Here is a 25,231-nt window from a genome sequence, read left to right as displayed (position 1 = left end):
AAAAAAAAAAAAGGACAAGAAATTGAGAGGGGTTCAGTGGATAATTCTTCTTTTTCCCTTCTGTTGATTATGAAAAAAATACTAATGTTGTCTGCCACTAAAAGCCTGAAAGGGTGAGTGACCTAGTACATGCGGTAAACGAACCTATGGTGGGTTCCAAACAACTGCCAATCACACAAAATAATAATAAGAAAAAGGCAGCAAGCAGTTTTCTGCTACTGCAAGGCAGTTCAGGCGACTGGCGAATTGCAAACTGCAAACTGCAAACAGCAAGACAGCTGTTCTTGGGAACTCAGATCGGAACCAAGTCTTTTTGTTTTGGGTTTAGTTTGATTTGGTTGGGTGGGGCGATTGTTTTAAGATTGGCTTCTCGCCGGGAAGTTGTAAGAAAGATTCCTACAAAACGTGACATTAACTACAGTTACAACTCACCTTGCCCATTGTCCTCCTCCACTCCTCTTTGACCGTACAAGATCTGGCGCCTCCCTATTTTTTTGTTTTTTTACTGGGTAAATTTCAATGAAAGTGCTTGACTCACCGCATTGCTTTTTCCCTACATTTTAATCCTTTAGCTTTTATCTTTTCATTAGAATAGCAAATTATTTTATCTTCGGTTAGACTTTGACAGTTCAACAACTATGCATGAACAGAGTTTCTTCGGTGTTTTAGGCCAATCAACACCAAAGCTACTGCTAGCTTAATTAAAAGTATTTTAAATATGATATAATGATACATGTAAAAATAATATAATTTAAAATTTTATAAAAAATTACATATAAATTTAATAAAAATAAAAAATTATTATTTTTAATGTATTAAAATAAATTATAATTTAATAATTTCTATATTTTATACATATTTAATATAAAACAAATATAATATAATTACACAAATTATTAAATCTTATCCTCCTAATTACAAAAATAAGCTGAGAATAGGCTAATGTTGGGACTTTTGGTCCCAAACATTGTGAAACAAACGGTTACTTGGGCTTAAGCTTTTGGGACAAACAAAACCATTGGTTAGGTTTCAGTTCCAGCCCGTTTTCCCATTGTCACCTCTTTTCATGACGTGGAGGTATATTATTGGCCAACCATCGTAGCGTTGCGTCACTTAAACCGCACTGGAAACAGACTTCGACCCACCTTCTTCTCCTTTCGAGTTTTTTTGCTTTTTCTTTTGAGCAGGGTTCAAGTTATTGTTTAAGTAAGGCTAGCATCTATAAGAAAAAAAAAAAAAAAGAATATGAGATTATTTATTAGCCTGGTAGCAGTTTTATGTTTCTTTTGCCGCAATGTCTTAGCTGATCAGATTTTCCCATCTCATGTAGGTAAGCCGACATTTCTCTCTCTTTTTTGTTAAAATCTGAAATCAACTTTTTAATGTAAATTTTACATATTTTTAGTCTAATTCATCTTAATTTTGTTATTTTGATTCTGGGTTTTCTTTAATTCTCTGCTTTTCTTTTTATGTGTGAAACATCGAAGAGTTGAGCTTATGAGGCTGATGACAGAACTTAAAATGCTTATGCTTATGCTTAATGATTTTGTTGGTCTTCTTTGTTTTAGATTATGAATGATTCCTGGATTAGAAGACATGCTACTTATTATTGTTAATGAGTTGTAATATAATGTTGTTGTTTCAAAGTTCCTTGTTTGTCCTAATAGAGAGTAATTTTTCCAAAAGAAGTAGGTGACTGAGTTATTTTTAGTGCTTGAGTGTGAAATAAGCACCAGAGACAGGAAGAAGCTTCATTAGGGCCACAGCCCTTCATAATAAGAAAAGGGGATTTGTGATTTTGGAATTTGATTGAACCCAGTGTTGTAATAGAATGGAGCGAACATTAGGTATGATCGTTCTTTGGTGGCCTGAGATTGATGCCTACATTATTTCTTGAAATTTTTACCCAACAGTATGATCAATATTGTTTATGATCTGACTAAAGCGATTTCTGCATCAGGAGTGATGTTTTTTCCCCAGTCAGAGAGAGTTTGCAATTGTATTTAGTTTTTTACTTATGAATGCCAACTACTTTTGGCTAATTTCTTTTATAGAGTTACTAATAGGTCTAGAAGTTGACTATTGATTTGCTGAGAGAAAATTATACTAAGAGCTGATTGTAAGATAAACTCAGATATTATGGATCATAGCTGACCTGCACGGTGAACTTCAGATAGTTGGCTTATGTTCTTATGCCTGTGTATCTGTGGACTAATGAGAGGCTATTGATTCTTAAAATACAGAAAGGGAAAGTTGAGAAACAAAGTAATCCAGAGCCTGAATAAAAACAAATTAGAATGCACAGTCTTCTTGTACCACAAGGGCCATTAGAAAGAGCTATCAATGGTTATGGAGTGGTTAAGTTGCATTCTGGCCATATTAAGTGCCACTAATGATGATTGTTGTAACCAAATCAGTCTTCTTGGGTTTTGTTATTATATGCAAAGTTTCGATCCAACTATATTGAAATTGAATTATTGGCTGTGTCATAGTATTCTTTTCATTTAGTATTTAGAATGTTGGTTCTACTGCTTTCAAGTTTATCTTGGTTGCTTATGCATCTCTAATACTTTACTGATAAACAGCTGGCACATTTGGCCGAAGTTCCCGTGAACCAAAGTACAAGATTGAGTTCCATACAGAAGACTCGCCCTACCATCCTGTAAGTAAGCTTAGAATTTTAAATATATTTTTGCTCTTCATTCCTACTTTCAATAAAATCTGGGTGAACATTTTGAAGTTTCTTCTTTCCTGCTTATCGCTTCATATTCGATCCTAGAATTACTAGTTGTTGATTCGCAATCATGTCCATGTATTTACAATATCAGTACATCATTCTCTACCCTCGATAAGGAAGTTTTTCATCTTGCATCTCCTCTTAGGTTTCTTCTTCTTTCACCATCCTTATCTATCTCATAAAAATTTTCTTTAAACATGAAAAAGGAGTTTAAGTTTAACAAGTGAGGCCTTGGTAGTCCCAGTATGACCCTTTGAGGATATTATTGTATGATGGATTTGTATAATGAACTGGCGTATAATACAGTGCTCTTTATAAGTTATAGCATCATCTGGATGTGCATGTGGATTTTGCCATTTGTAATGATCTAATATTGTAATGCCTATAATATTTTCCAGGATGATGATCAGGAATCTGTTGTCATGCCTAATAAAGATGGAAAGAATTTTTTATGTTTCTTGCCTAAGGTGGAGAAAGCCAAAAGTGGAAAGCCATTTACTCATCAAAACACTAGTAGCATGATTATGGAAACTGAGAAACGGGTTAAACCGCAGACGCCAGATGAACTACTGGAAGTACTGAAAGATCGATGCTTTATCAGAGTGAGCATCTGGTTCCTACAAACTCCATGTTTGGTGTTTCCCATATTTAATGATGTTGCTGTCATCTAACATTAAAGCAAATAAATTAAGAAAGCCTTTCTTCTTACTTGGTATCATGTGCTGTTCATTTCAATATCTGCTTACTCAATCATAGAAGTTTTATGCTCACGTATTCAACTCTTTCATGCAGCAAGAGGGTTGGTGGTCCTATGAATTTTGCTATCAAAAGCAGTTACGGCAACTACATTTGGAAGACGATAAGGTAGCCTTTAAGTGGATTTAAGTTGGTCGTATTTACATTAGACCAGGCATTTCTGACTGGTTTGAGGGTTCTGTCTGTGATATATCCTTCTGTAATGTAGAATATCTTTCTTTTTTTTTTAAATGAACTGCAGTAATATATGCCAAATGTATTTTAGAGCTGAACCTGTAATGGATACTCAACTGATGGTTTTGGGCTCTGAATATGATGTTGGCATCATTATTTGATTTGAGTAGTAATTTATATGATAGGCGGTAGGAATAATTGTTATAAAAGCTCCATCATCATCACCAGTTGCTATAATAAAAATGATTTTGAGTATTCCTTTGTCTTATTTAATACCTTAATGAATACATTAAGCCGACCAGTGGTTTTTATTAATTTCCTTTTGGACATTTTTTTATCATTTTTAGAATTATTTGGAATTGAAGATCTGATAGTTCATACAAAACATTAAGAAAAATTATATATGTTAAATAACCTTTGCAGGTGGTTCAGGAGTTTGTCTTGGGTGTATATGATGAAGAGGCAACTGCTGCCTTTAACCAGAATCTCTCTGACGTCTCCACGTTAAAAGATCCTCGTTCAAAAGATGCATCACAAAGGTGTGACTTTCAGAATGGTTTAAAAATTTAGATTGCACCTACTCATTGGCACTTTAATTTATTTTTACCAAAAAAGAGGTTTCAAGTGGTGAAAAGTAAACGATTTATACTGAATTAAGAGAAAAAAAGAAAAGAAAAAGACAACCTTGCCTTGTCTCATACAGGTATCATGCTCATCAATATACAAATGGAACCGTATGTGATCTTACTAATCAGCCCCGAGAAACTGAGGTATGAAGCAATAAAGTCACAGAAAGTTTATATGGTTTTTAGATTTTAAGACCATTTTATTGGTATTAGGTTTCCGTCTCATATTTTTAATGCTTTCCTATTTTTGTTTGTAGGTGAGATTTGTCTGCTCGGAGCCAAGAGCAATGATTAGTTCAATTACTGAGTTATCCACCTGCAAGTATGCACTTACTATCCAATGCCCCATGCTATGCAAACACCCGTGAGTCTCTCTCTCTACTCTTAAGTGCTAAGATTAGAACTATTGATACTGGTTCCTATAAAGCTGATTGTGCTTGTTGGGAAGACCAAAGATCTACCATTCAAGTGTTGAATAGGGAAGGGCATGTAAAGCGTTGACTGAATACTTCTTGTTTCTCCTAAATAGATGACACTGGTCTAATCACCTCAAAAAAACTTAGCATTGAGCCATTAATTGAATGGTCAATAAGCAAATGTTCTGAGATGCTGCCAAAAGTGATGGATGGGTATAATGCAGGGAGAAAAGAAAACCGTTAAGGGAACATACAATGCCGCTTTCTGTTTTGTGTAAGACAAACAGAAGGGTAAACTTTACCAGCTGTCACGCATCTTGTACCCTTTCACACTTGGGTCACAAGCTTGTATTTTACAGATTGGTCACGTAACTTTTGATATCCAATTAGTCATACTAACAAACAGCACTAGAAATATTAATGAAGTGTTGATAGGTTGTCAGATTGGCATCCATGGTTATCTAGTTAGAGCCAAGGAACTCTCTCTCTGACTTGCTTGCGAACATTTAAAAAAAAAAAAAGAAAGTGGGGTGGAGGGTTGTGTAATTTTTCTAGTGCCACCATTTAGTTTTGTATTTTCTGTGTTTATTTATTATTTATCTCAAAAAAAAAAAAAATCTGTTCTGTATCCCTGATTTTGCAGATTATTCCAAGAAGAGAAACCGGTGTGGCACATCATTAACTGCAATGTGATTCCAAAGGATTACTAGAATACCAAGGTTGATGACCCACATATCACTATGATCATGGAATCAGAAGATTAATCTAATTATGATTCAAGAGAATAAATGTTGTAAATTTTCATACGCTTTTTCGTCGTACATTTCAGAGATAAGCCTTGTAGAAGTAAAAAAATTTCATTGTCAAATTAAGGTCTTTTATAAGAAATATAGAGAAAATGAAAAATTCACTAATCCAATTATTAGATGTCATATCCATATTTTTTACTTGATAATTTAATCGTTTTATCAATATTTTTTCATTCTTATACCTTTCCGTTATTTCTACCGAATCAAATTCTAAATTGATTGCTAATGTCCATTTTAATTTTTTTTTCTTCCCTTCCATTTCAGATTACATTTTTTAATGAGAAAGAACTTGAAGCTCTACCATATATCTTTCATTGGATAATCCAGACGTTCGAAACGAAGATGTGCAAACAATTCCTGCATCGTTGAATGCAGCGCTCACCTTATTGGGAAAACATGCTGACAAATCTCTATAATCTCGACTGAAGAGTTGTCTTATTTGTATTTCCAGGCATGCAAACACATTCATGTATATATCCACATTTGGGTATTTATGCACCGATATTAATTTAAGGACAAGGATTCAATGTGAAATGACAAGGTTTTTCTAGTGCTAGAAAGAGCTATTCTGTAGCCTTTCATTCTAAATCCTAAAACACCTGAAATTATTAACATTTACTTACCTAAACTGAGGCTTGTATCAGTGGATACATCCTATTCACAAATGTGTACTAGTAATTGTTTTTCTCTGTTGAGGCCAAAAGAGTTAAATACTTTATTATGGCTTCACCTTCTTTTGTAACTGCAATGTCATAGTCTGATAAAGCATCTGCATTTTCTATGTCTCTTGCTAGTTCATCTTCCATCTCCGCATCCCGCTCTTCTTCTCCAGCAGTTGACGTACCTTCAACAGTATTGTTGTTACTCAAACTATCAGGATTCGCATTGTTAGGCTCTGAAGCAGGATTCCCATAGCTGTTAGCATCAACAGTGGGGATCAGCCCAGATTCTGACAGCAGTCGGCTCATTGTTTGCTCCATTGTTTCACCATCCAGAGCCGCAGCAACCACTGAACCCAAGAAAAATATCAGAATTCTACCGGGAAAAATCCTTGCTATAAATAAGTAACAGTTTCTGCAAATGCGTTTATAAAATTTGAATCCTCTTGTGCACTAGAAAGTTCTCACTATATATATATATATATATATATATATCACAACTCACATCCATCCATATATATATATATATATATATATATATCACAACTAACATCCATCCATGAACTTATCAACCTGGTACTTGAAGTACATTTCCCAAGTAAACTGGAGAGATTGTAACCTGTCCTTACCATGTCAAAGATATAATGTCTGTTATATGAAATTTTTATTTGCTCCAATCATTCTTTAGAGTGGTCATGATATATTTTTCTGACAAAGAGCTATTCCCAAATTGTTTAGAATGATAATAAGTAACAAAAGCCTAACCTTTCTCCTTTTCTTTCTTGCTTTGACCATAGGAAACTTAACAGAGTTTAGCTGTATATCTGGCAAGTTCTAAATTTCTCACCCCCTACCATGCACAGACTCGATATGCATCATATTATTATTAAGTCATTCTAGTTACTAGAATATTTATTAAGTAATTCTAGTTACTAGAATATCTACTCTGGCAACAATGGAGTCTATGATATAAAGCGAAAAATAATTATGAAAAAGACAGTGCAGCAGTTTAGAGCCATTTCGTCATTACCTCTTGATCTGTCAAATCCCATGGATACAAGCTCTTCAATTCTGGCATCTGCACTTCGTTGTTTTCTTTTCCTTGTCCTTGCTTCAATATCAAGCTGTAGACAAACATGATCAGTGATAGCCAGATAGTCAATAAAAATGAAAATTAGGCACGTTTCATGCAAAAAGCAGCCAACCTGCATGACAGAATTAGTTTCTGGATTTGTCAAATCATCTAATGCTTTTTGAAAGTCATTCTCATTCCTTCGAAGGGCTTCTGCAGCAAGATTCTTTTCAAATCTGCCAAATCAATAAAGCATTAGTTTTTTCCATTAAAAAAAAAAAGATAAGTCTTAGCTTTCCGTAAGAAAGTTTAGTATGCATCAATACTGTGGATGGTACAAAGGAAGCTTCAATACAACCTTTATAAACTGTCCTTGTTTTCATTTTACTTTCATGACTATCAAGTTATGATTGGAAACCTTGAACTTTTAATTTAAAGTTCCCGCCCAGAAACATACACCAAAATCATAGTCATCATAATATCACATTAATATGAAGATTTAAAAAGACAAACAAGAATAAAGGAGTGCCCTCCTCACCCAATGGCGACTAATTCTTTCAATTTCTCAAGATTCACAGCCTTCTTCAGTGGTGTAACTCCATATTGTTTTTGTTCCCTGAAAATTTGCTAAGTTAATTATTTGTAAATAAAAGGGAATATGACAGTTATAACAGAAATAAGTATATTATATCCACATGATTTCCATTCTATGCCGAATATCATCCTCCCGCTTTTTTGCTCTCTTTGCCTTTTCCTCAAAAAGAAAATCAACAGCACTCCCAATATCTTGATTGTTCAATCTTAATGCTCTCCTTGCATCACGCTCCTTGAAACCCATGCTCATAACATGTGATAAGGCTTCATCTGGCACTTGCAACTGAAATCAGCAGCAAAAAACTGGGCTTAATGTTGGAGGGCAAAGGCGTTATGTTAAGAAAATAGAGGTGGCAAAAACAAAAGAAAAGGGGGGGGGGGGGAAGAAGAGAAGCTGAATGTGGAAAAAGCAAAAGATGAGCACAACAAATTTTGGATAACCAAAAATAGTGAATTTTACCAGTTTAATAATATCTGAATGCATATAACCTTTTTAAACTATTGATATATATTATTTCTATTAAATTTAACCAATATTTTTTCAGTAAATAAAAGTTGCAACTCCAGTCTTATAATTCTTGGTTGGTAAGATATGTCATCAGGAGCTCCCTTTTATTTTCCAATTGAGGCCAAACATAAGCCTGTGCTCAAGAGATAGCTGTATGTAGCTGATAAGGGTATATATGGGTTATTAAGAAGAGAGAAGCTGTGGTGACCCCTGGGACCAACCAGATCAAATCAGTAAAAAAAGGGAAATTAACAACAGTGTCCCTTTCTTTACAACAGAAGAAAGATGGAACAACTGGAACCAGATATCTGAAAAGAGCTAACTGTTTTGGACCATAATTAAACTAACCTGTGAGAATTTTGCTTGTGCAGAGGTCAGTGCCTTCCTAGATTTATCAAACTGACCAGTATGATATGCCACCACCCCTTCCAACAACTCCAATCTCAAATGTCTAAAAGAAAGTATGCAAAAGAGATTAGCATCACATTCCAACCAATGGCATTCTGACTAATGGCCAGAAGCATAGGAATTGAGTCACAAAAGCAATTTTGCGAAGTACTCACAGTGCAAGCTCTGGCTGGCAACCAGCTTGAAGGAGTCTAATACGGGAAAAATCCTTCCCATGACAACGTTCAAGTCCTTCTCTGGCTTTTCCAAGGCGTATTCCTGAAACCGAAAGCCAACTGATATCTTGGAGCAAGAAATAGCACCAGACCATGTCTATTTGCAGTATTGGTACATTATCAATAAACTGCAAGCAAATGTATAAAGTCAAAAACGTATGAGTTATTGAGTCAAATCCAAAGAAAATTCAAATACGAATAAAATAGTTCTTTCACTTTAAAAAGCCAAATGAACAAGCAAGCAATTATTCAATACCAAATGCATGTTTAAAATTATAAAAGGATTACCTAAAGGCTAAAGCAACCTTTAGTTATTTACATAAACTATAAACTGAACCACAGCATTGGTTAAAAGTTATTCTGAAAATGAACCTTCTTTAAGTCTAAGAAAGAATGTCTCACCTCAAGGACCTTGGGATCACAAAGAGAGAAAGCCTCCTACAAGGAAGAAATAAGGTACTTAAATTAATTAATTCTCAAACTCACAAAAAAAGCATTTTACTGTATAACCATAGTATCAGCTTTCCTGACAAGAAATGTTCATCAATTGCTACTACAAGAACCTGGACACAAGCAAGAAAAAAATTGATGAAAGTAGAGTGTTGAAGTAAATGGAGGATGCTAGCATCTAACCTCCCCCATGGTGAGCACTTCCAGTGCATCTTGATACAGTTGTCTCCTAATTAGATTCTTTGCATTTTCATGAAGCATCAGACCCATCATCACAGCCCTGCACAAAGACAATTCATATCATACTTTAGTTGTGAAAATGAGAACAAATGCCTTAAAAGGCTAGGAATATATACCATACCGCTGATCAGTCTCAGTTCCTAATTGTACTTTTTGCCCTCCCTGGTTTTCAAGTTCAATATTGAAGTCCTCGATTGGTAATGAACCATCTACATGTCTCTTGGAAAGTGCAGTGGCAGCAACCCTGCCAAGAGAGATTACTATGTGTTAGTAACTGGTGAATTTGCACAATAATATGTAATGCTAATCAGAAAATACACGAAACGAATTATTTTCCCAGCCCACCAAATCCTGAAAAGACGATCATGCGATTAACTCAGGAAAACTATAAAGTTGTCACCTCCATAAAAAAATTCCTTTTTCATTCAGACAAACATGGCAAGCAGGATTTTAAACACTTTGGAAAGATAAGTCCTTGCTTCATCTAAAATGTTCAAAGAGAGGAAGACACGGTTTTGGAGGCATACCCCCCACTACAAATAACAAAACTGACACTTCTCCAGTTAAAGCCTATAGGTTCTCCAAATTAGACTCACATATCATATCAACTAAATGTAAACTATAAAGAACCAGCATCTCTCAACACTTCAACATGCTAGTATTTCACACTATCAATTCATCATAGACTTCAGACTACATTAAACCACATTGATTTTAAGACAAAACATTATATCAATTCCATCAAATATAAGAAAACAGCAAAACCAAAATAACTCATTGAACTAACTACGCTGAAAACAAAAAAGAAAGAGATTTCCATGTTTTCTTTTCATACAAACCCAAAATAAGCACATGTTAGATTACAATATAAAAGCCAAGAACAACAAAAGGAGAAATAACCCATATACATGTCATGACAATTCATTTTGGCATATATGATTTACGACCGGAATACCTAAATAAACATGAAAGCAAAGATCCAACTTTTTTCTCATTGTAACAATAAATTTGCTAACTTTGATTAAACCTAGAATTGCAATAAAACCAAGAACCCAATTACCATCCAAAGAGCACTCACTTTGTATAAGTATATTGAATAAAATTAATTAATCATTTAAAAGAACACATTCAGAGAGAGAGAGTTGACCAAAAGACTCACTTGACTCGAGCAAGTCTACGAGAGCGTTCTTCCTCAGCCATCAACTCATTTTTCAAGGACTTGCCTTCATCAACAGAGACACGACTGGCCAGAATCTTAGCGTTGTTTTTGATACCCAATTGGCTTAACTTTTCAGTGCCATCATCATCTTTCAATACTTTACCAGAACATATAAGTTTGATAGAGTCAGGACCTTCCGCGTTTGATCGCTTGGCTACCTCTTCCCTCAACATCGCCACCGTCCAATTCTCCAATTCTAACTCTATCACCCCTACCCATATACCCCCAATCCTCAATTTCGCCATGGCAGCAAAGAACTCTGTTTTTTAGAGTGAAAAGAAGAGTATGAGAGAGAATAGACTTCTCTAATAAGGATGGTGCCGTGTATATATATAGGCTAAGGAGAAAAAGGTTGTTTGGGTAACTTCGGGAGCAAGGTTCTGTTGTTTTTTCCGACTTCTACTTCGGTTTTTTCAGTGTCATACTCCAACCACGACTGCTGCTTTTGCTAATTAAATGCTAATATACCTCAATTAATCAATAAATAATTTTTTTTTATTGGTTATAATATCTTCAATCTCCTAAATTCTAATTATTTATACATGCCATAATTGAGGTTTTGCATTCATTAATGAAAAAAAAAAAACTTTAAAATTATCTTTAGAATTAAAGAAACTATAAATTGTTTGGATGTTTGGATTGTTGACGGCTACCCTATTTTTTTGCTCTTTTTTTAAGTGCTATTCTTCCGTTTATATTTCTTTCTTTTACTTTCATATTTTTTTCTATGATCAATCCCACTCTTCCATTATTTATAAATAATAAATATTTAAAAAATTATAAGAAATTATTTCATCTAGTACCAAGATTAGCATGACCATATATATCCCTTGGCCTATATTTGGATTAAAGACAAGTGAGAGAGGGAACAAAACAAGAAATAGCAAGCCTTAAAAAATTAAATAACAAAATTAAACCAAACTAGTTTTATTCGGCAAGCGAATCATCAATTAATATATTTGTTACATATAATATTATTTAAAAAATTAAATGTCTTTCATTTCAAAATAAAATAATATATTTATAATTTAGATTAAGCCAAAAAGTGTGAGACTCAAGGGAAGATGAAGAGAAGCTGACGTCCGTCTCTGAAGAAGTGGTGGATGAGAGCTGGAGGAGGATCAGGGATGCCATTGCTCAGCATTTGAACAAGGTTAGTATGAAAAAATGAATGTCATAATTATATGCAGTTGTAGTTTGTTATCTACTTATTAGTAAATTGTATGTGAATATTTCAAAGGTATATAGGAATTGCTTTTGATCCATTTTGCTAAGGGAAATATGTTGGTATCTTAGGATCCAACATCCAAAACAGTTTCAAATATGCATGGTGTAGAAATCTAATGTACTAGTTCAAAGACTCTCTGATCTTCAATGTTGCAAACTTGCCCACAAATAGCAGAAAGCAGCTAGTTAGACAACTTCAGATTAAAATACTTCATGTTTTAGTCACACATGAATACAAGCTTCTGTCAATTCCTAAACAGTAAGTCAGAGCAAAAGGTGAAGTTCAACAATTGCAATTCTTCCTCTCATTCAAGTATGGAGAACTAGAACATGGAAATAAAGGGTGAGCTATATGAACGTTGGTAAATTGCTGGAATTAAAATTGACACCATTTTTTCGAAGCCATTCCAAATTTCTGGTTAGCCCTCCTAAGAACACCATTATAAAAGACATTGCAAAGTATAAATATGAAACAATCATGTCTTTGACGCCACTAACTTTTCTCCTACCATTCAATGAATTTAAATTGAGTAAACTTAAATCTGTCGCGGTGAGGTTCTTGTATCTAGATAAATTCACGAAAAAGATTCATTTAGCAAAAGCAAATTGTTAGTAACATGCAAATGATCGGTTATTCGATTGCTTTGTCCAACTAACTGATACTTTTCACCTGATAATTGTTTTGCCTCACATTGAATACAACCAAGGAGTTTTTTTATCTCGACTCTTGCTAACCTGCCCATCCATGACAGAGAGCTGCTACTTTAGTGAACTTCAGTTTACAAATTGTTCCTTTTTTAGTCACGTAATCATTGCAGGCTTCTTTGTGAACAATAAGTTGAAGCAAAAGGTTGAAGTTTGACGATGGATTTTTTTTACTCTATCTTGTAAGGAAAGGAGAAAAAAGAATAGATAGAAAATAAAAGAGACACTATGTGGAACATAACAGAGACTATACTAAATAATCTTGACACCTTCATTTAGATGCCTCCAAATTCTTGTTTGCTTTCCTAACAAAACCATTAAAGAACTCTGCGAAGTACGAGAAAACATCCATGTCTAAGAATTGCTATATTTCTACTCATTATGTGAGCAATTTAAAATAGAATGGCGGACCTGCAACAATTCTTATGTAATGGAGGTTCACAATGAAGGTTTTATTTGGCTAAGTGCAATGGTTAGTATCATGCACAACACAAATTAGTGACAGATTTACAAATGTCATGCTCAATTCTGCCATTTGTATTGTTGAGTAGCGAATTCATATTCTCATAGAAATGATCTGAGCTTGCGAATTGCAAAAAGATTAATTGGCCAAGAAACATATTTTTGTAGAATGTCATGGCCTTGACTTTGTTATGAAGACAATTAAACAGTTATAATATCTAACACTGACATGAACCCCGAACGTGCTACTTGATCAAGAAATATGTGTAAAATTTTCAGAATGACAATCAACTGTGGCAATGCTCTCATGTACTATTTACGTTGAACCCTTAATTGATATTCTTTAAAATGGGTGCTATCACTATATTCATAGATTTTTTCTGTTGCATCTTGAAAAGCACTTGGCAAGACGATCTAAAACAACGAATAATATGCTGTGATTAGTGAAAGCTATAGTGTCAACTTCACAACCCAATTTCGTTGCATTGTTCAGCAAAATTCAATAAAATTTCCATATAGATAGAAATCAAGAAGCTCTTCATTTAAATTCTGAACATGACACTGGTAAAAAAAAGGCTGAATTTTTTAGTGAAAATGAATATTGATTGACTACATATACCCGAAAAGAAATTGTCTAGGGAGATTGTCTACCATAAAGTAGTAGCAGGAATCAACGGCCATTTCTACATGGTAGAACCATGCTTGCCTCCAATAAGGATTTATGTACAGTACAACTGCGATAGACAGTAGCACTATTAGGTAAGATACGATGAAACTAACATAAAAGACACCCATGTCAATTGAACCATCCTCTACTCTATTGCCATTTGAAGCCTTTGGTGTCAATGGTGGTCCGATTGGTGAGCAGTTCTTTTGCACTAGTGTTCCACAAAGAAAAGGATTTCCCAGATAGCTGCTTTCATCAAATGCTCCCAATTGCCCAACTCTTTCAGGCGTCTTTCCAGATAAGTTGTTGTATGACACGTTGAAATATGACAAGAAATGTAACACCGCAAATTCAGGAGGGATGTTCCCACTCAAATTGTTGTAAGAAAGATCCAAACTTTCTATTCGCATGAGGTTAGCAAATGCTGGTGGGATTGGTCCTGTCAAACTATTATGAGATAAACTCAACACAAGTATATTGCGGAAGTTTCCAATTTCATCAGGAATCTCACCAACCAGATTGTTGAAAGAGAGATCGATCCCAGACATGTATGGTAGAATTTTCCCCTTGTAAGAGTAGGATATATTCTTTGTTGTGAATTCAATTGGTTCATTGAAGGAGAATGCTGGGTTGGGACCAGCAGCTGTAAGACCACGAACGTAGTCTTCTGATACATCTTCGAGTGTGGTAATTTTTATGCAAGGGGGAATACGACCAGAAAGATTGTTATGAGAAAGATTGATCAAGCTTAAGTGACTCAAGTTGCATAACTCAATTGGTATCCACCCTTCAAATTTGTTGTTATTTAAGAGAAGATAACTCAAATTTGAAAGTCTGCCGACCCAACTTGGAATGTTACCAGTTAAGAAGTTATCGCTGACATCCAATGTAACCAAGGTAGAGCAGTTACCAAGCGAACCTGGTAAGGATCCTCGTAACCTATTTTTGGACAAATGAACTTGCCTTATCTGTGATGGGCTGAAACAAGATGGTAGACTCCCAGAGATATTATTAACTGAGAGGTCTAGAAGTATAAGATCAAGTTGACAGAACTCCATAGGGATTGTGCCTTCAAGATGATTATTGGACATGATAATTTTCTCCAAAGAAGACATATTTCCCATCCACCTTGGGATCCGACCAGAAAGTTGGTTGCTGCTGACATCCAATGTAGTCAAAAAGGAGTTGTTACACAAGAAATCTGGGATCCTTCCTGAGAAGTTATTTCCATCCAATTGCAACTCCATCAAGTTTGTTAAACTAAAATTTACAGAGAAAAGTTTTCCTTGCAGTGTGTTGTTTGATAATGCAAGGTATGCTAACGAGGAGCAACCCATGGCCATGTGCTCAGGTATCCCCCCAGACAACAGATTGTTGGATAAGTCCAAAGAGTACAGCGAACTCATATCACCGAAAGAAGAGGGAATGCTACCGTTGAAATGATTTTTTGACATGTTCAGAAAATTCAACGATGGTAGTTGCGCTCCAATTTCTATTGGAATACTGCCATTGAAGAAATTGTTGGAGATATCTAAATCTAATAAACCCAAATGTGAAGGGAGTGGTAGCTGAAAAGGTCCCGATAGAGAGCTATTGGCGAGAAATAGCCTAGCTAGTTTTGTGTTGTTTTTCAACAACCAATTTGGGAACTGTTCTCCCTTGAAATAGACGTTAGAGAGATCAACAATCTGTAACTCTTGTTGATGATAGAGGAATTGAGGAAATGATCCGACATTTCGACAAGAAGCCATGCTAATCTCTTTCAGTTGGAATGTTGGGGCCAAAGAATGCATCTCGGTTTCAGCATATATGGTATTGTTGTCCGCATAGATATACTTGAGCTTTGAAAGGTTGAAGAAGGGTCCTAATGAGATTGGGATCTGAAAGTAATTGTTTGAAATAATCAATACTTGGAGGGATGTTAGACTATCAAGGGCAGATATATTTTCAGAAAACTGATTGGAAGATAGATCTAAGCGTTTTAGAGATGTTAGACTCTTAAGGGCAGATATATCTCCAGAAAACTGATTGGAAGAGAGATATAAAATTTCAAGGGATGTTAGACTCTTTAGGGCAGATATATTTCCAGAAAATTGATTGAAAGAGAGATCTAATCTTTCAAGAGATGTGAGATTGGAGAAGCACTCGGGCAAATAACCCTTTAGATTATTGTTGCTGATGTACAACTCTTGGAGATTTGTCAATTCACAGAATCCTGCAAAGGTAGTATTATATATTAAATAAATAAAAGGGTGTCATGCATTGGAAAAAAAAACAAAAAACCAGACAAGCAACTACTTTTTTCATTCCTTGCATATTATCATTTAGTGACTTTCAACAAAATTTTGAGAGATCAAGAGGCAAAGGGATAATATATATAGGAAAGTTGTGTGGTAGTTAAGTTGTTTGGTGTTTGTTTAGTACTTGTAGGTGTTATTACTTTTTAAGTAATTATGATAAAGGGTAATATAAGAAAAATATTTGCAGCATAAAATTTTGTTTGGGAGAATTTTCAAATGCAAAAGTGACAACAGCATAGGATGGATGGACTTAAAATAAAGGTAAGATAACTTTGAAACAAACAGAAAATAGAAAGCAAGAGACAATATATATAAATCTCAACCTTGGGTATGTAAAGTGCCGTTGAGTCCACAATAATTTAAATATAGAAACTTAAGAGAAGGCATTGCTCCAATTTTTTGAAGAAAATTGTTTTCCAGGGAAGTGTAGCGTATGTCCAAGAATTCCAAATTCTTCAAATGAAGTAGACATGTTTCAAAAAATAATCAATAATAAAAAAATATAGAAACGAATGGAGATATATGTCAAATGAAAAACGATGATAATATCATAATGTGTATGCAATTTCTAATATACATATATGAAACAAATAAAATTAATGTTTTAGTATGAGAGGAAACTGAAAGATCCAAATTGCATTGAGGAGGAGTTAGGCTTCCACTATTATCAATCTCACAAAAATACAATCGCAAACGCTTTAGGGAAGTAAGTTCTCCAAAGTTTCGAAGAAAGTTGGTTTGGAGAAAAGAATGTTCCAAGGTCAACTCTTCCAAGTTTCTAAAATTATGCGATTCTATTCAACAAAAACATTAATGAATCTCTTTTAAAAGAAATTAATGAATCTATATAAATGTGAAGGCAGGAAAGACCAAATTGCTAAAAGAAACAATATATTATAGGAGCAAAGCATAAGCTGCACATACTTTGGGTAGTCATTGTTCCGTTAAAACTAAATCCTGCCAAGTATAGAGTCTTCAACGACGGTTGAAATACGCCCAGTGAGTTTGGTGGAAGGCTACAAGCCGTATTTCTTGAACCTGTAAATAAAACAATACAATAAACACAAATCCTAAAAGTGGTAATTTTTTTTACTTGAACCGTCAAAAATCGAATTTTGAAAAAAATTGAGCATTTTTCGAATAGATCACACTTTTATATTGTTTTATTATTGGAATTAGAGTTTCATTATTCCACAAATAAATCACACTTATATTTTTTAAATTTAACTTAAGAAATAAAACATTTAAATTTTCATACCCACATATATTGTATATGTAAATACATATATAAAAAGGATATATTTCTCCACCTTTATGAAGTAAAAATTAAACTCGAAAACTCGTATATGCACATTTTCAGTAAAAAACTGACAAAGATAAATCAAGGCTCGAAGAAAATGCAATTGTCTAATCTCCTATATAGAACATAAATGTAACAAGAAAAAAGGCATAAACCTTGCATTTGTATAGATCTAGTATTTTTATTTTTGAACACCTAAAATTCCATTAACAATAAAAGATAGCTCCGTACAATGTCTTTCAACTGAGATATAATGAATATTAATGAATCATTGAAATATATAAGAGATTGCCTATATTGAAGAAAGGGCAAATGTTTCCGTCAGTTTGAATTTTCATTTTTTAATGTGTTTAGAAATATATATTAACATGAACAAATTGATTAAAACGCAATTTTGTTTTAGCAGCACTACATACCTCCGGGGAATCTGCAGGCTATAAACAGTTCCTTCAAGTTACTCAAAGCATTTAAAACTGAGGAAAATCACAAATTAAAATATAATTAGATTAAAATAAAATACAATATTCTGAGCATTAAACTTTAAAAACATATTGCTATATATATATATATATATAAAATAAAAAATAATTCTGTAACTTTAGAGAGATGGGGGTTAATTTTACCTGTAAGATCTATTGATCCTTCCAAATTGTTGCCTTCTAAAAACAAAGACTTTAGATTTGAAAGCCTACCAAGGGATGACAATATGCTATTGTTGAAGAGATTCCCACTCAAGTCAAGCACTTCCAAATTGATCAACCTTGATTCTGTTTCATTGTCCGTAAAGGATTTACATAAATTACTATTATTTTTTATTTTCGTTGTCCAAAATAAATTTTCTTAATTTTAACATCTCAAAGACTTTGGATTTGCTTAAAACAAATTATCGACTCAAGATAGATTAGTTCATGAACATGTAAATTATATTTTGGTTCAGTCTTTTTCTATTTTTAGCCAATGTTTTTTTTATCAAATTACAAGTTGAACCGATGATAGTTTCGAATTTAGTTGACCGGTTCAATTGAAAGGGAATGTTAGTATCAAATGCATGATTTTGATATTAAATGAGTATTAAATATATTTATATTTATCCTTAATATAAATATGCATTTGGCTTAATAGTAAAAAAAAGTATGAGGTTAAAGATTTAAATTTTGTCAGTTGCAAATATTTTTTAAAAATTAGTATTGAAATTGATTTAATTAACAATTTGAACCGCTTTAACTGATTTGGCCTGAGTGTTCGATCGGTTTTTGTCCCATTCAATAAGTTTTCAATTTATTTGTTTTTATTGAACAAGCCACCATTTCTCGATTGAATTCATCCAATTGGCCAATTCAACTTTCAATAACTACTTTTAGTATTAATTTTTGCATGTGTTGCGACTTTGATAAAGTAGTATGGTGATTTATTCCACTTGGCTACCAATTTCAAGTCGCACAACAGTCAGGTGTTAGGGAAAAGACTAAAATTGATACAAATACTCAAGATCCTTCGCCAAAGAAGTCTTAATAAAAATGATATAAATTAGATATGTTCAATTTATCTAATTATGTTTTGATTTTTTAATTTAATTACTTAATGATTTTTTATATATTAATATAATACTTAATTGCGATGTTGTAAATTTTCTTGTATCTGTAATTGTATTAAAAAAAGACATTTTTAGTTCTTTTTATCCAGATAGTTAGAAATTAGTGTAAAAATAATAAAAACAAAAAAACAAAATCTATTAATGGTGTCTATAGACAGACACGGTTTAAAAATAGTTAGAATACTATTTAAAAATTTATATATATTGCACTATTTTTACTAAATTTAAAGAAAAAATAATGCATTAATTTCATTTTTCTTTCTATATATCATTTTAACTAGTGTCTTAACATTTTAAAAAAAAAAAAAAAACTGTCATAAGTACCTTTGGATATAATAAAGTCGTTCACTTCGTTATTCCCCATGTACAGCTCCTCTAAATTGCTCAAAGCATTTAATTCTGAAGAGAGAATTAAAAAAAAAAGTAACAAATCATATAATTAAACTTAAAATTATATTTTTGTGAAACATATTTACCTTTAATATATATCGGCCCTTTCAATTTGTTACTTCTTATAAACAAAGATTTCAAATTTGAGAATGCCATAGCATATGAGAATATGCTGTTGTTGAAGAGATTCTCACTTAAATCAAGCACTTCAAGTTTGATCAACCTCAATTGTTTTTTCTGTGCAACAGTAGCATAAGACTTCAAATCTTATATATTTGATGAAGAAATAGATGTTGACTTACATTTTGAAATAAAGATCCGAGGCTCTGAATCTCATTTTCGCCTAAATACAACTCTTTTAAATTGATTAAATTATTAAATTCTGTTCAAATCCAATAAAATATATCAGTCCAAAAGCACTTAATTTTAAGCTTTCTCAAATTAAGCATGAGATTTTAAAGAGAAATTGAAACAAATCTACCTTGCATATCAACAGTTCCTTTTAGTCCACAATTCTGCAAACGTAAAGATTTTAAAGATGTAAAATCATCTAGATATGATAGGATGTTGTTTCCTAATTTGTTTTGATGTAAATTCAGAATCTCCAAATTGTTCAGCTTTGATAATCTCTTAATACCTGCTCCCAATAATATTAAAAAAATAAATTTAGTATTCTCAGTATAAATATATCAGCTGCAAAATTTATTCACTTCAACCTTATTCATATATAATAAAATTACAGGAAGTAACATGATATATATTAAGTTTACCGTTGGTAGGATTTGACCCTGTAAATCTGTTGCTTGCTAGATTTAAAGATTTGAGTGATGAAAGTTCACTTAAGGATGATAAAATGCTATCATTAAAATGATTAAAACTTAAGTCAAGGATCTCCAGTTTGCTCAATTTCGATGACAACCTATCAAAACCTACAAAAAAATGTTTTTTTAATATAGGCGCAGTTAGTGGCTTTCCAAAAGAAATATATAGAAAATGCAAAAAATGAATTGACGTTGCAGTTTGTAATTAGGTGAAAGCAAATGAACCTTCGTTATAAACACAACCAGCGATGGAATTTCCACTTAAATAAAGACTGTTTAATTCCTCAAAAGGAAGAAACAAAGAGGCGTTTAGATACCAATCACCTCCCCAACTATTATGGTAAGACAAATCAACTCCCCAACTATTATAGTAAGACCAATCACCTCCCCAACTATTATAGTAATACCAATCACCTTCCCAACTATTTTCGTAATAAACATAAGATAAATCATCCCAGGCTTCTTTTGTGAATGTATGATTAAGGAAAAGTCGCATCACTCGTCCAGTGGAAGTGTTGCACTCAACCCTATCCCATTCACAACAATTAGAACTCTGTATTTCCAACCCCCAAATTTGACCAAAGAAAGGGTTAAGTTGCAAGAGAGCAGTTTTTTCTTGCTCCCAGCACCCATCACACCACCCTCCTAACAAGAACGCTACCAGAACAACCATCCACAACCGTTTCGACTCCATCCCAATTAATCCACACACTCTGATCAGATCACTTAATATAACTCTGCCTCTATGCATTTGGCAGCACTGCACCCTTGGGCTTTATATACTACTAGTAATACTACAAGAAAAGGAAGCAACCGTCGTGTTTCCAAGAAATTTAATTAATAATTAAGGCCCCACACACTCAGGGTTAGATCATATAGTAATTTTTAACATTTTTTTTATTGAAAATCACTGGAATGGCATATCCCTTATTAGTATTATTTTTTGTTTTGCCAACTTGCTGGGATTAATGTCAAATTCGATGCCAATATTCCACAGCCAAAAGTGAGAAATTATGCTCCAATGTAGCTTCCGTATCAAGTTTCGCAGGAAGGTGGAATGTATATGTTATTGTCATGATCAGCAGCTGATGTCTTTAAGAGACTTTGGCGTCAACCATTAAAACAACCCTCCTTACTAACTTTTTCCCCATTTTATTTTGCTGGTATTAGTGCGCCTTTTATTCCCTTCAGTTTTGAATAGGTATCCTTTATTCATTGCTATTTTTTAAAAAACAAGTTAAAGCTAATAATAATATAATCATATTTTATTAATAATGGTAATTCTAAAAATAAATTAAAATTAAAATTAAGATAATTAAATATATTAAAAATAATAAGTCATAAATTAGTATATAATTTTAAGTTTATATTTAATGTGCTGTCAATATATAAATATTATACACTATCAGTACATCACAAATTGATACATCATTGATTAACAAATTTAAAATTTTAAAATCTTTAAAAATAAATATTTTTAATTTTTAAATATTTAATTATTCAAAACAAATTAATGAAGTGGTAACTTTTGATACATTGATAGTATATAATATTTATACACTAATAATATATCAAATATAAATTCATAATTTTTGTCCTAAACATATTTTTGTAAATGTAATTGATATACTATTCATGTTTAAAATTTTTATATTATTTTACTGTATAATTTACGAATATTATTATTCATAATATAAAATATATATATATATTTTTAAAAGCAAACAAAACATAAATGACAAAAGTATTAATCAAAAGAAGTTTAAATAATTAAAATATAATAAATTAGATTGTGACTCGTAAGATGCTCATGATAATTTTACTTGTTTAATATATGTGTATATATATATATATATATACTTACAAATTAGTATTCTTTCCAAAATTATATCCAAATCTTCAAATTTTATAACATATATAAAATTCATATATCTCACTAACTTATTGTAAAAAATAAAAATTTTTAACAAAACAAAAGAAAATGACACGTCTTTGTTTAGCATCATCTTTATCTTTAGTAATATTTACACACCTATAAGTTTATATAAGATAAAAATAAATTACATGTGTTTCTTAAAATAACAAAAATAAATATATATTATTGAATGATGAATATGGGCATATTTTTAATTTTGTAATCTTGATCAAAATATTTTATAAAATATAAAAAATGTTATAGGAGATGTTGAAAAAAGAAAAATGAATTGACAAAAATATTGTTTTTCATAAAAGCAAACTTGCAATAATAATAAAATATACTTTAAAATATTTAGCAAACTGAAAAAAATTAAAAAAAATTGATATAACATATTACATTTATAATCTTATATTTACAAAATAACTCTTGAATGCCAATTATAATTAAATAGATAATTTTTATATTGATTTTTTTAATTTAAAAGGAACATAATAAGTGATAAAGATAAAATCAAATTTCTTGCCTATATTTGAAATATAAAATTGAAAGTTAGAGTTGCAATTGACATAATCCTGGTCAATTATTTTGAGTTGGAATATGAAAAGAATATTTGAATTTTCAATACCTTATGTAAATTTTTGAAAAGATAATTTTATTTGATTTTAATCAAGAAAAAATATAGAGTGAGTTAGTGAAAGTTTTAGATAAATTTAATTTTTGTAATTTTTAAACATATTGAAAATTTTTTAAAATTAAATATTTTATAAAATAAATTTATTTAGTAAATAATTAAAATTATTCATTATGAAAATAAAATATATTTTTTTAGTTTTTAATTTAAAAAATATACTTCTAGAAAAAATTGGTTTGTAATTGTAATTTGAGTAATTTTGATATTTCAAATATATATATATGAGATAGCAAAACTTGACCCACCCAATGCCTTTCGTACCAATGATTGGATGGTTTTTTTTATTTCATTGGCAGTGTAGGAGATTACGGTATATGAATACAATCCACTTATAATATCATATTACTTTTAAATAACCCTTACATGACCATATTTAGAGATTTTAATATTGTTATAATCAAATATTTTTATTGAATTTGAGAAACGAAAACTTATTATGTTGGGATTGTAATTTTATTGTACTTGTTATTTAAAATTTATTCCATTTCAAATTATAATAATTATAACATATTGTGTAAATTACAATGTATTAATTTTTTTTAATTTTTTAATTATTGATGTCAAGGTAAAAATATGTTGCATAATTTTTTCCATTAATAATATAATAAAATAATTCTAATTAAAAAAACAATATGAGAAATTACATCAAAGGAAACTGGAGCGAAACAAGAAATTTACCATTCACGATAGGGATGATGCAATTTGATTATTTTTTAGCTTTTGCATTAATTATTAGAAAAACTTTGTCTTTGGCTTTGTATTTGCACTGATCTTAATATTTAAATTATTATTATTGTTAACATTGGTTTTCATAAATATGAACAAATGTCATGAAATTGTTTTATTATTATTGTTAATTAGTTTCGTTTTGTTTTTGGCCAAGGCTTTATAATAGTAGTAGTTTTTTTTGGACCTCCAGGCTTGATAATAGTTTAAGTTGGAAAAATTTTTTGTACATGAAACAATTATATAATTTCTCATTTCATTTTTTTAATATAAAAAATTTGGTATGGTAATAATAAAATAGAAACAAAGAGTTATCTCTTTTAAGATATTTACTGTGTTTTGTGGTTGTGCTTGCTAAATGGTTTATGCTTTATGATCTATCAAGAGACTTTTGACTTGGCGTCAACTGAGACAAAACATTTTTAAATGAGCAAATTCTACTTCCGTCATCGATCCTACCATGTAATTGCCTATGGATGCAATAAATTTTATTTATTGGTGGAAAGTATACAGCACCATAAAAATCCATATAATTTCTTTTTAAACAAGTTTTGAAGGTTTGAATTTGAGCTGTTATCAACAATATAGTGAATCAAAGTTAGAATATAAATAGAAGTATTTTTTAAAAAAAAATTATAAACATTGATTAATAATAATTAAAATATATAATATTATTTTTTTAAATCCTTTTAAAAATATCATTCTCACCAAATTAAAAGAAATGCATTAATTACATTTTTTAAAAAGAATTTAATACTTATTCGTACTACAAATATCATATAGATACTATTAATAGTGATTAACAATATTTATCACTAATTGATTAACTCAAGTGATTTTTTTAATATTTAAATTTGAATTTGTTCATAAATTATAAAAAATAATTTTACATGAATTTATTAAATTAGCAAAAATAAATTTGATTAAATTAATTCTAAAAAAAATACACAGAATAAAATCTAAAAATCTCATTGTGTTAAATTAAAAACATATATGTACCTTTAATAACTTACACCCCCGATTAATGGAGTTTGGGCTAAAATTCCATAACACTCAAAATTGCCAAATTTCGTCGCTTCCTACAAGTACACCGAGAAAAAAAAAATTCCACAAATACTTGTGGAAATTAAAGTAGGCAGAAATTCTAGTGGTTAGACCTGCTGACCAATCCATATCACATCAAGATTGCGTGATGCAAGCATCCAGAGCTTGACTTCGTCAAAGCCCAAAACACACGCACATTCTCATTATATGACTCGGTTTGATGGGATTTGTGCCTTTCAACAAACGTTTCAAAAACGGTATCTTGACGATTTGTTTTTCCACAAGCTAAGACTTTAACGTTACCCAAAAAGCAAGCCCACTAGATACACGTTACCTAAAGTTGTATTGCAGACTTTTTATGAGTAAAATGGATCTCTATGGCTGAGCAAAAATAAATAATTTATATCATATGTGTTGAAAATTATTAAATTGTCTATAAAAAAATATATTATTGTGATTACAATTTTTACTTGCATGAACATAATCTCATAAGAGAAAAAGTG

General features: G+C 31.6%; 3 protein-coding genes across 5 annotated transcripts; 1 reads left to right on the top strand and 2 right to left on the bottom strand.

The window, feature by feature from the left end:
• The first annotated feature begins 1,139 nt into the window (after positions 1–1,139).
• On the top strand, positions 1,140–6,052 carry LOC111299014 (protein OS-9 homolog). Of its 2 annotated transcripts, XM_022893857.2 has the most exons (9): positions 1,140–1,330; positions 2,586–2,662; positions 3,136–3,339; positions 3,530–3,601; positions 4,091–4,206; positions 4,371–4,437; positions 4,551–4,657; positions 5,353–5,428; positions 5,783–6,052. In XM_022893857.2, exons 1-8 carry the CDS (start codon positions 1,246–1,248, stop codon positions 5,417–5,419), a joined length of 795 nt encoding a protein of 264 aa, XP_022749592.2. In that variant the 5' UTR covers positions 1,140–1,245; the 3' UTR covers positions 5,420–5,428; positions 5,783–6,052. The 2 variants fall into 2 exon arrangements, with proteins under 2 accessions (XP_022749592.2, XP_022749591.2); XM_022893856.2 differs by lacking the exon at positions 5,783–6,052 and having other exon boundaries at positions 1,142–1,330; positions 5,353–5,628.
• LOC111299013 (uncharacterized) lies at positions 5,932–11,337 on the bottom strand. 2 transcript variants are annotated; one of them, XM_022893855.2, is made up of 11 exons: positions 10,824–11,337; positions 9,786–9,908; positions 9,608–9,704; positions 9,377–9,412; positions 8,915–9,102; positions 8,700–8,802; positions 7,945–8,126; positions 7,788–7,865; positions 7,383–7,485; positions 7,208–7,301; positions 5,932–6,527 (listed from the first exon to the last, which is right to left on the bottom strand). In XM_022893855.2, the coding sequence occupies exons 1-11, from the start codon at positions 11,126–11,128 to the stop codon at positions 6,190–6,192; spliced, it is 1,647 nt and encodes a 548-aa protein (XP_022749590.2). In that variant the 5' UTR covers positions 11,129–11,337; the 3' UTR covers positions 5,932–6,189. The 2 variants fall into 2 exon arrangements, with proteins under 2 accessions (XP_022749590.2, XP_022749589.2); XM_022893854.2 differs by having other exon boundaries at positions 9,347–9,412; positions 10,824–11,309.
• Positions 11,338–13,834: 2,497 nt separating this feature from the next.
• LOC111300206 (cuscuta receptor 1-like) lies at positions 13,835–21,437 on the bottom strand. The gene is made up of 10 exons (XM_089747978.1): positions 20,575–21,437; positions 20,299–20,457; positions 19,831–19,910; positions 19,615–19,765; positions 19,463–19,537; positions 18,168–18,311; positions 17,961–18,017; positions 17,169–17,282; positions 16,886–17,038; positions 13,835–16,165 (listed from the first exon to the last, which is right to left on the bottom strand). Exons 1-10 carry the CDS (start codon positions 21,098–21,100, stop codon positions 13,887–13,889), a joined length of 3,738 nt encoding a protein of 1,245 aa, XP_089604104.1. The 5' UTR covers positions 21,101–21,437; the 3' UTR covers positions 13,835–13,886.
• Between the last annotated feature and the right edge of the window lie 3,794 nt (positions 21,438–25,231).

The sequence above is a fragment of the Durio zibethinus genome, chromosome 18, assembly GCF_047325235.1.
Source record: "Durio zibethinus cultivar Kanyao isolate XHJ-2024 chromosome 18, ASM4732523v1, whole genome shotgun sequence".
NCBI classification, from domain to species: Eukaryota; Viridiplantae; Streptophyta; class Magnoliopsida; order Malvales; family Malvaceae; genus Durio; species Durio zibethinus.
Note: the sequence above shows the minus strand (reverse complement) of the source record. Positions and strands in the feature narration are given on the sequence as shown.

Excerpts from the sequence above, each read along its gene's own strand:
- LOC111299014 (XM_022893857.2), top strand. The coding sequence starts at position 1,246 with ATGAGATTATTTATTAGCCTGGTAGCAGTTTTATGTTTCTTTTGCCGC. Across the intron at positions 2,663-3,135 it reads AAGACTCGCCCTACCATCCT|GATGATGATCAGGAATCTGT; the intron begins GTAAGTAAGCTT and ends AATATTTTCCAG. Across the intron at positions 4,658-5,352 it reads CCCATGCTATGCAAACACCC|ATTATTCCAAGAAGAGAAAC; the intron begins GTGAGTCTCTCT and ends CTGATTTTGCAG.
- LOC111299013 (XM_022893854.2), bottom strand. The coding sequence starts at position 11,128 with ATGGCGAAATTGAGGATTGGGGGTATATGGGTAGGGGTGATAGAGTTA. Across the intron at positions 8,127-8,699 it reads CACAAGCAAAATTCTCACAG|TTGCAAGTGCCAGATGAAGC; the intron begins GTTAGTTTAATT and ends TGCTGATTTCAG. Across the intron at positions 7,486-7,787 it reads AAAGAATTAGTCGCCATTGG|ATTTGAAAAGAATCTTGCTG; the intron begins GTGAGGAGGGCA and ends TTGATTTGGCAG.
- LOC111300206 (XM_089747978.1), bottom strand. The coding sequence starts at position 21,100 with ATGCATAGAGGCAGAGTTATATTAAGTGATCTGATCAGAGTGTGTGGA. Across the intron at positions 20,458-20,574 it reads TGGTTGTGTTTATAACGAAG|GTTTTGATAGGTTGTCATCG; the intron begins GTTCATTTGCTT and ends ATTTTTTTGTAG. Across the intron at positions 19,766-19,830 it reads TCGGATCTTTATTTCAAAAT|AAAAAACAATTGAGGTTGAT; the intron begins GTAAGTCAACAT and ends ACTGTTGCACAG.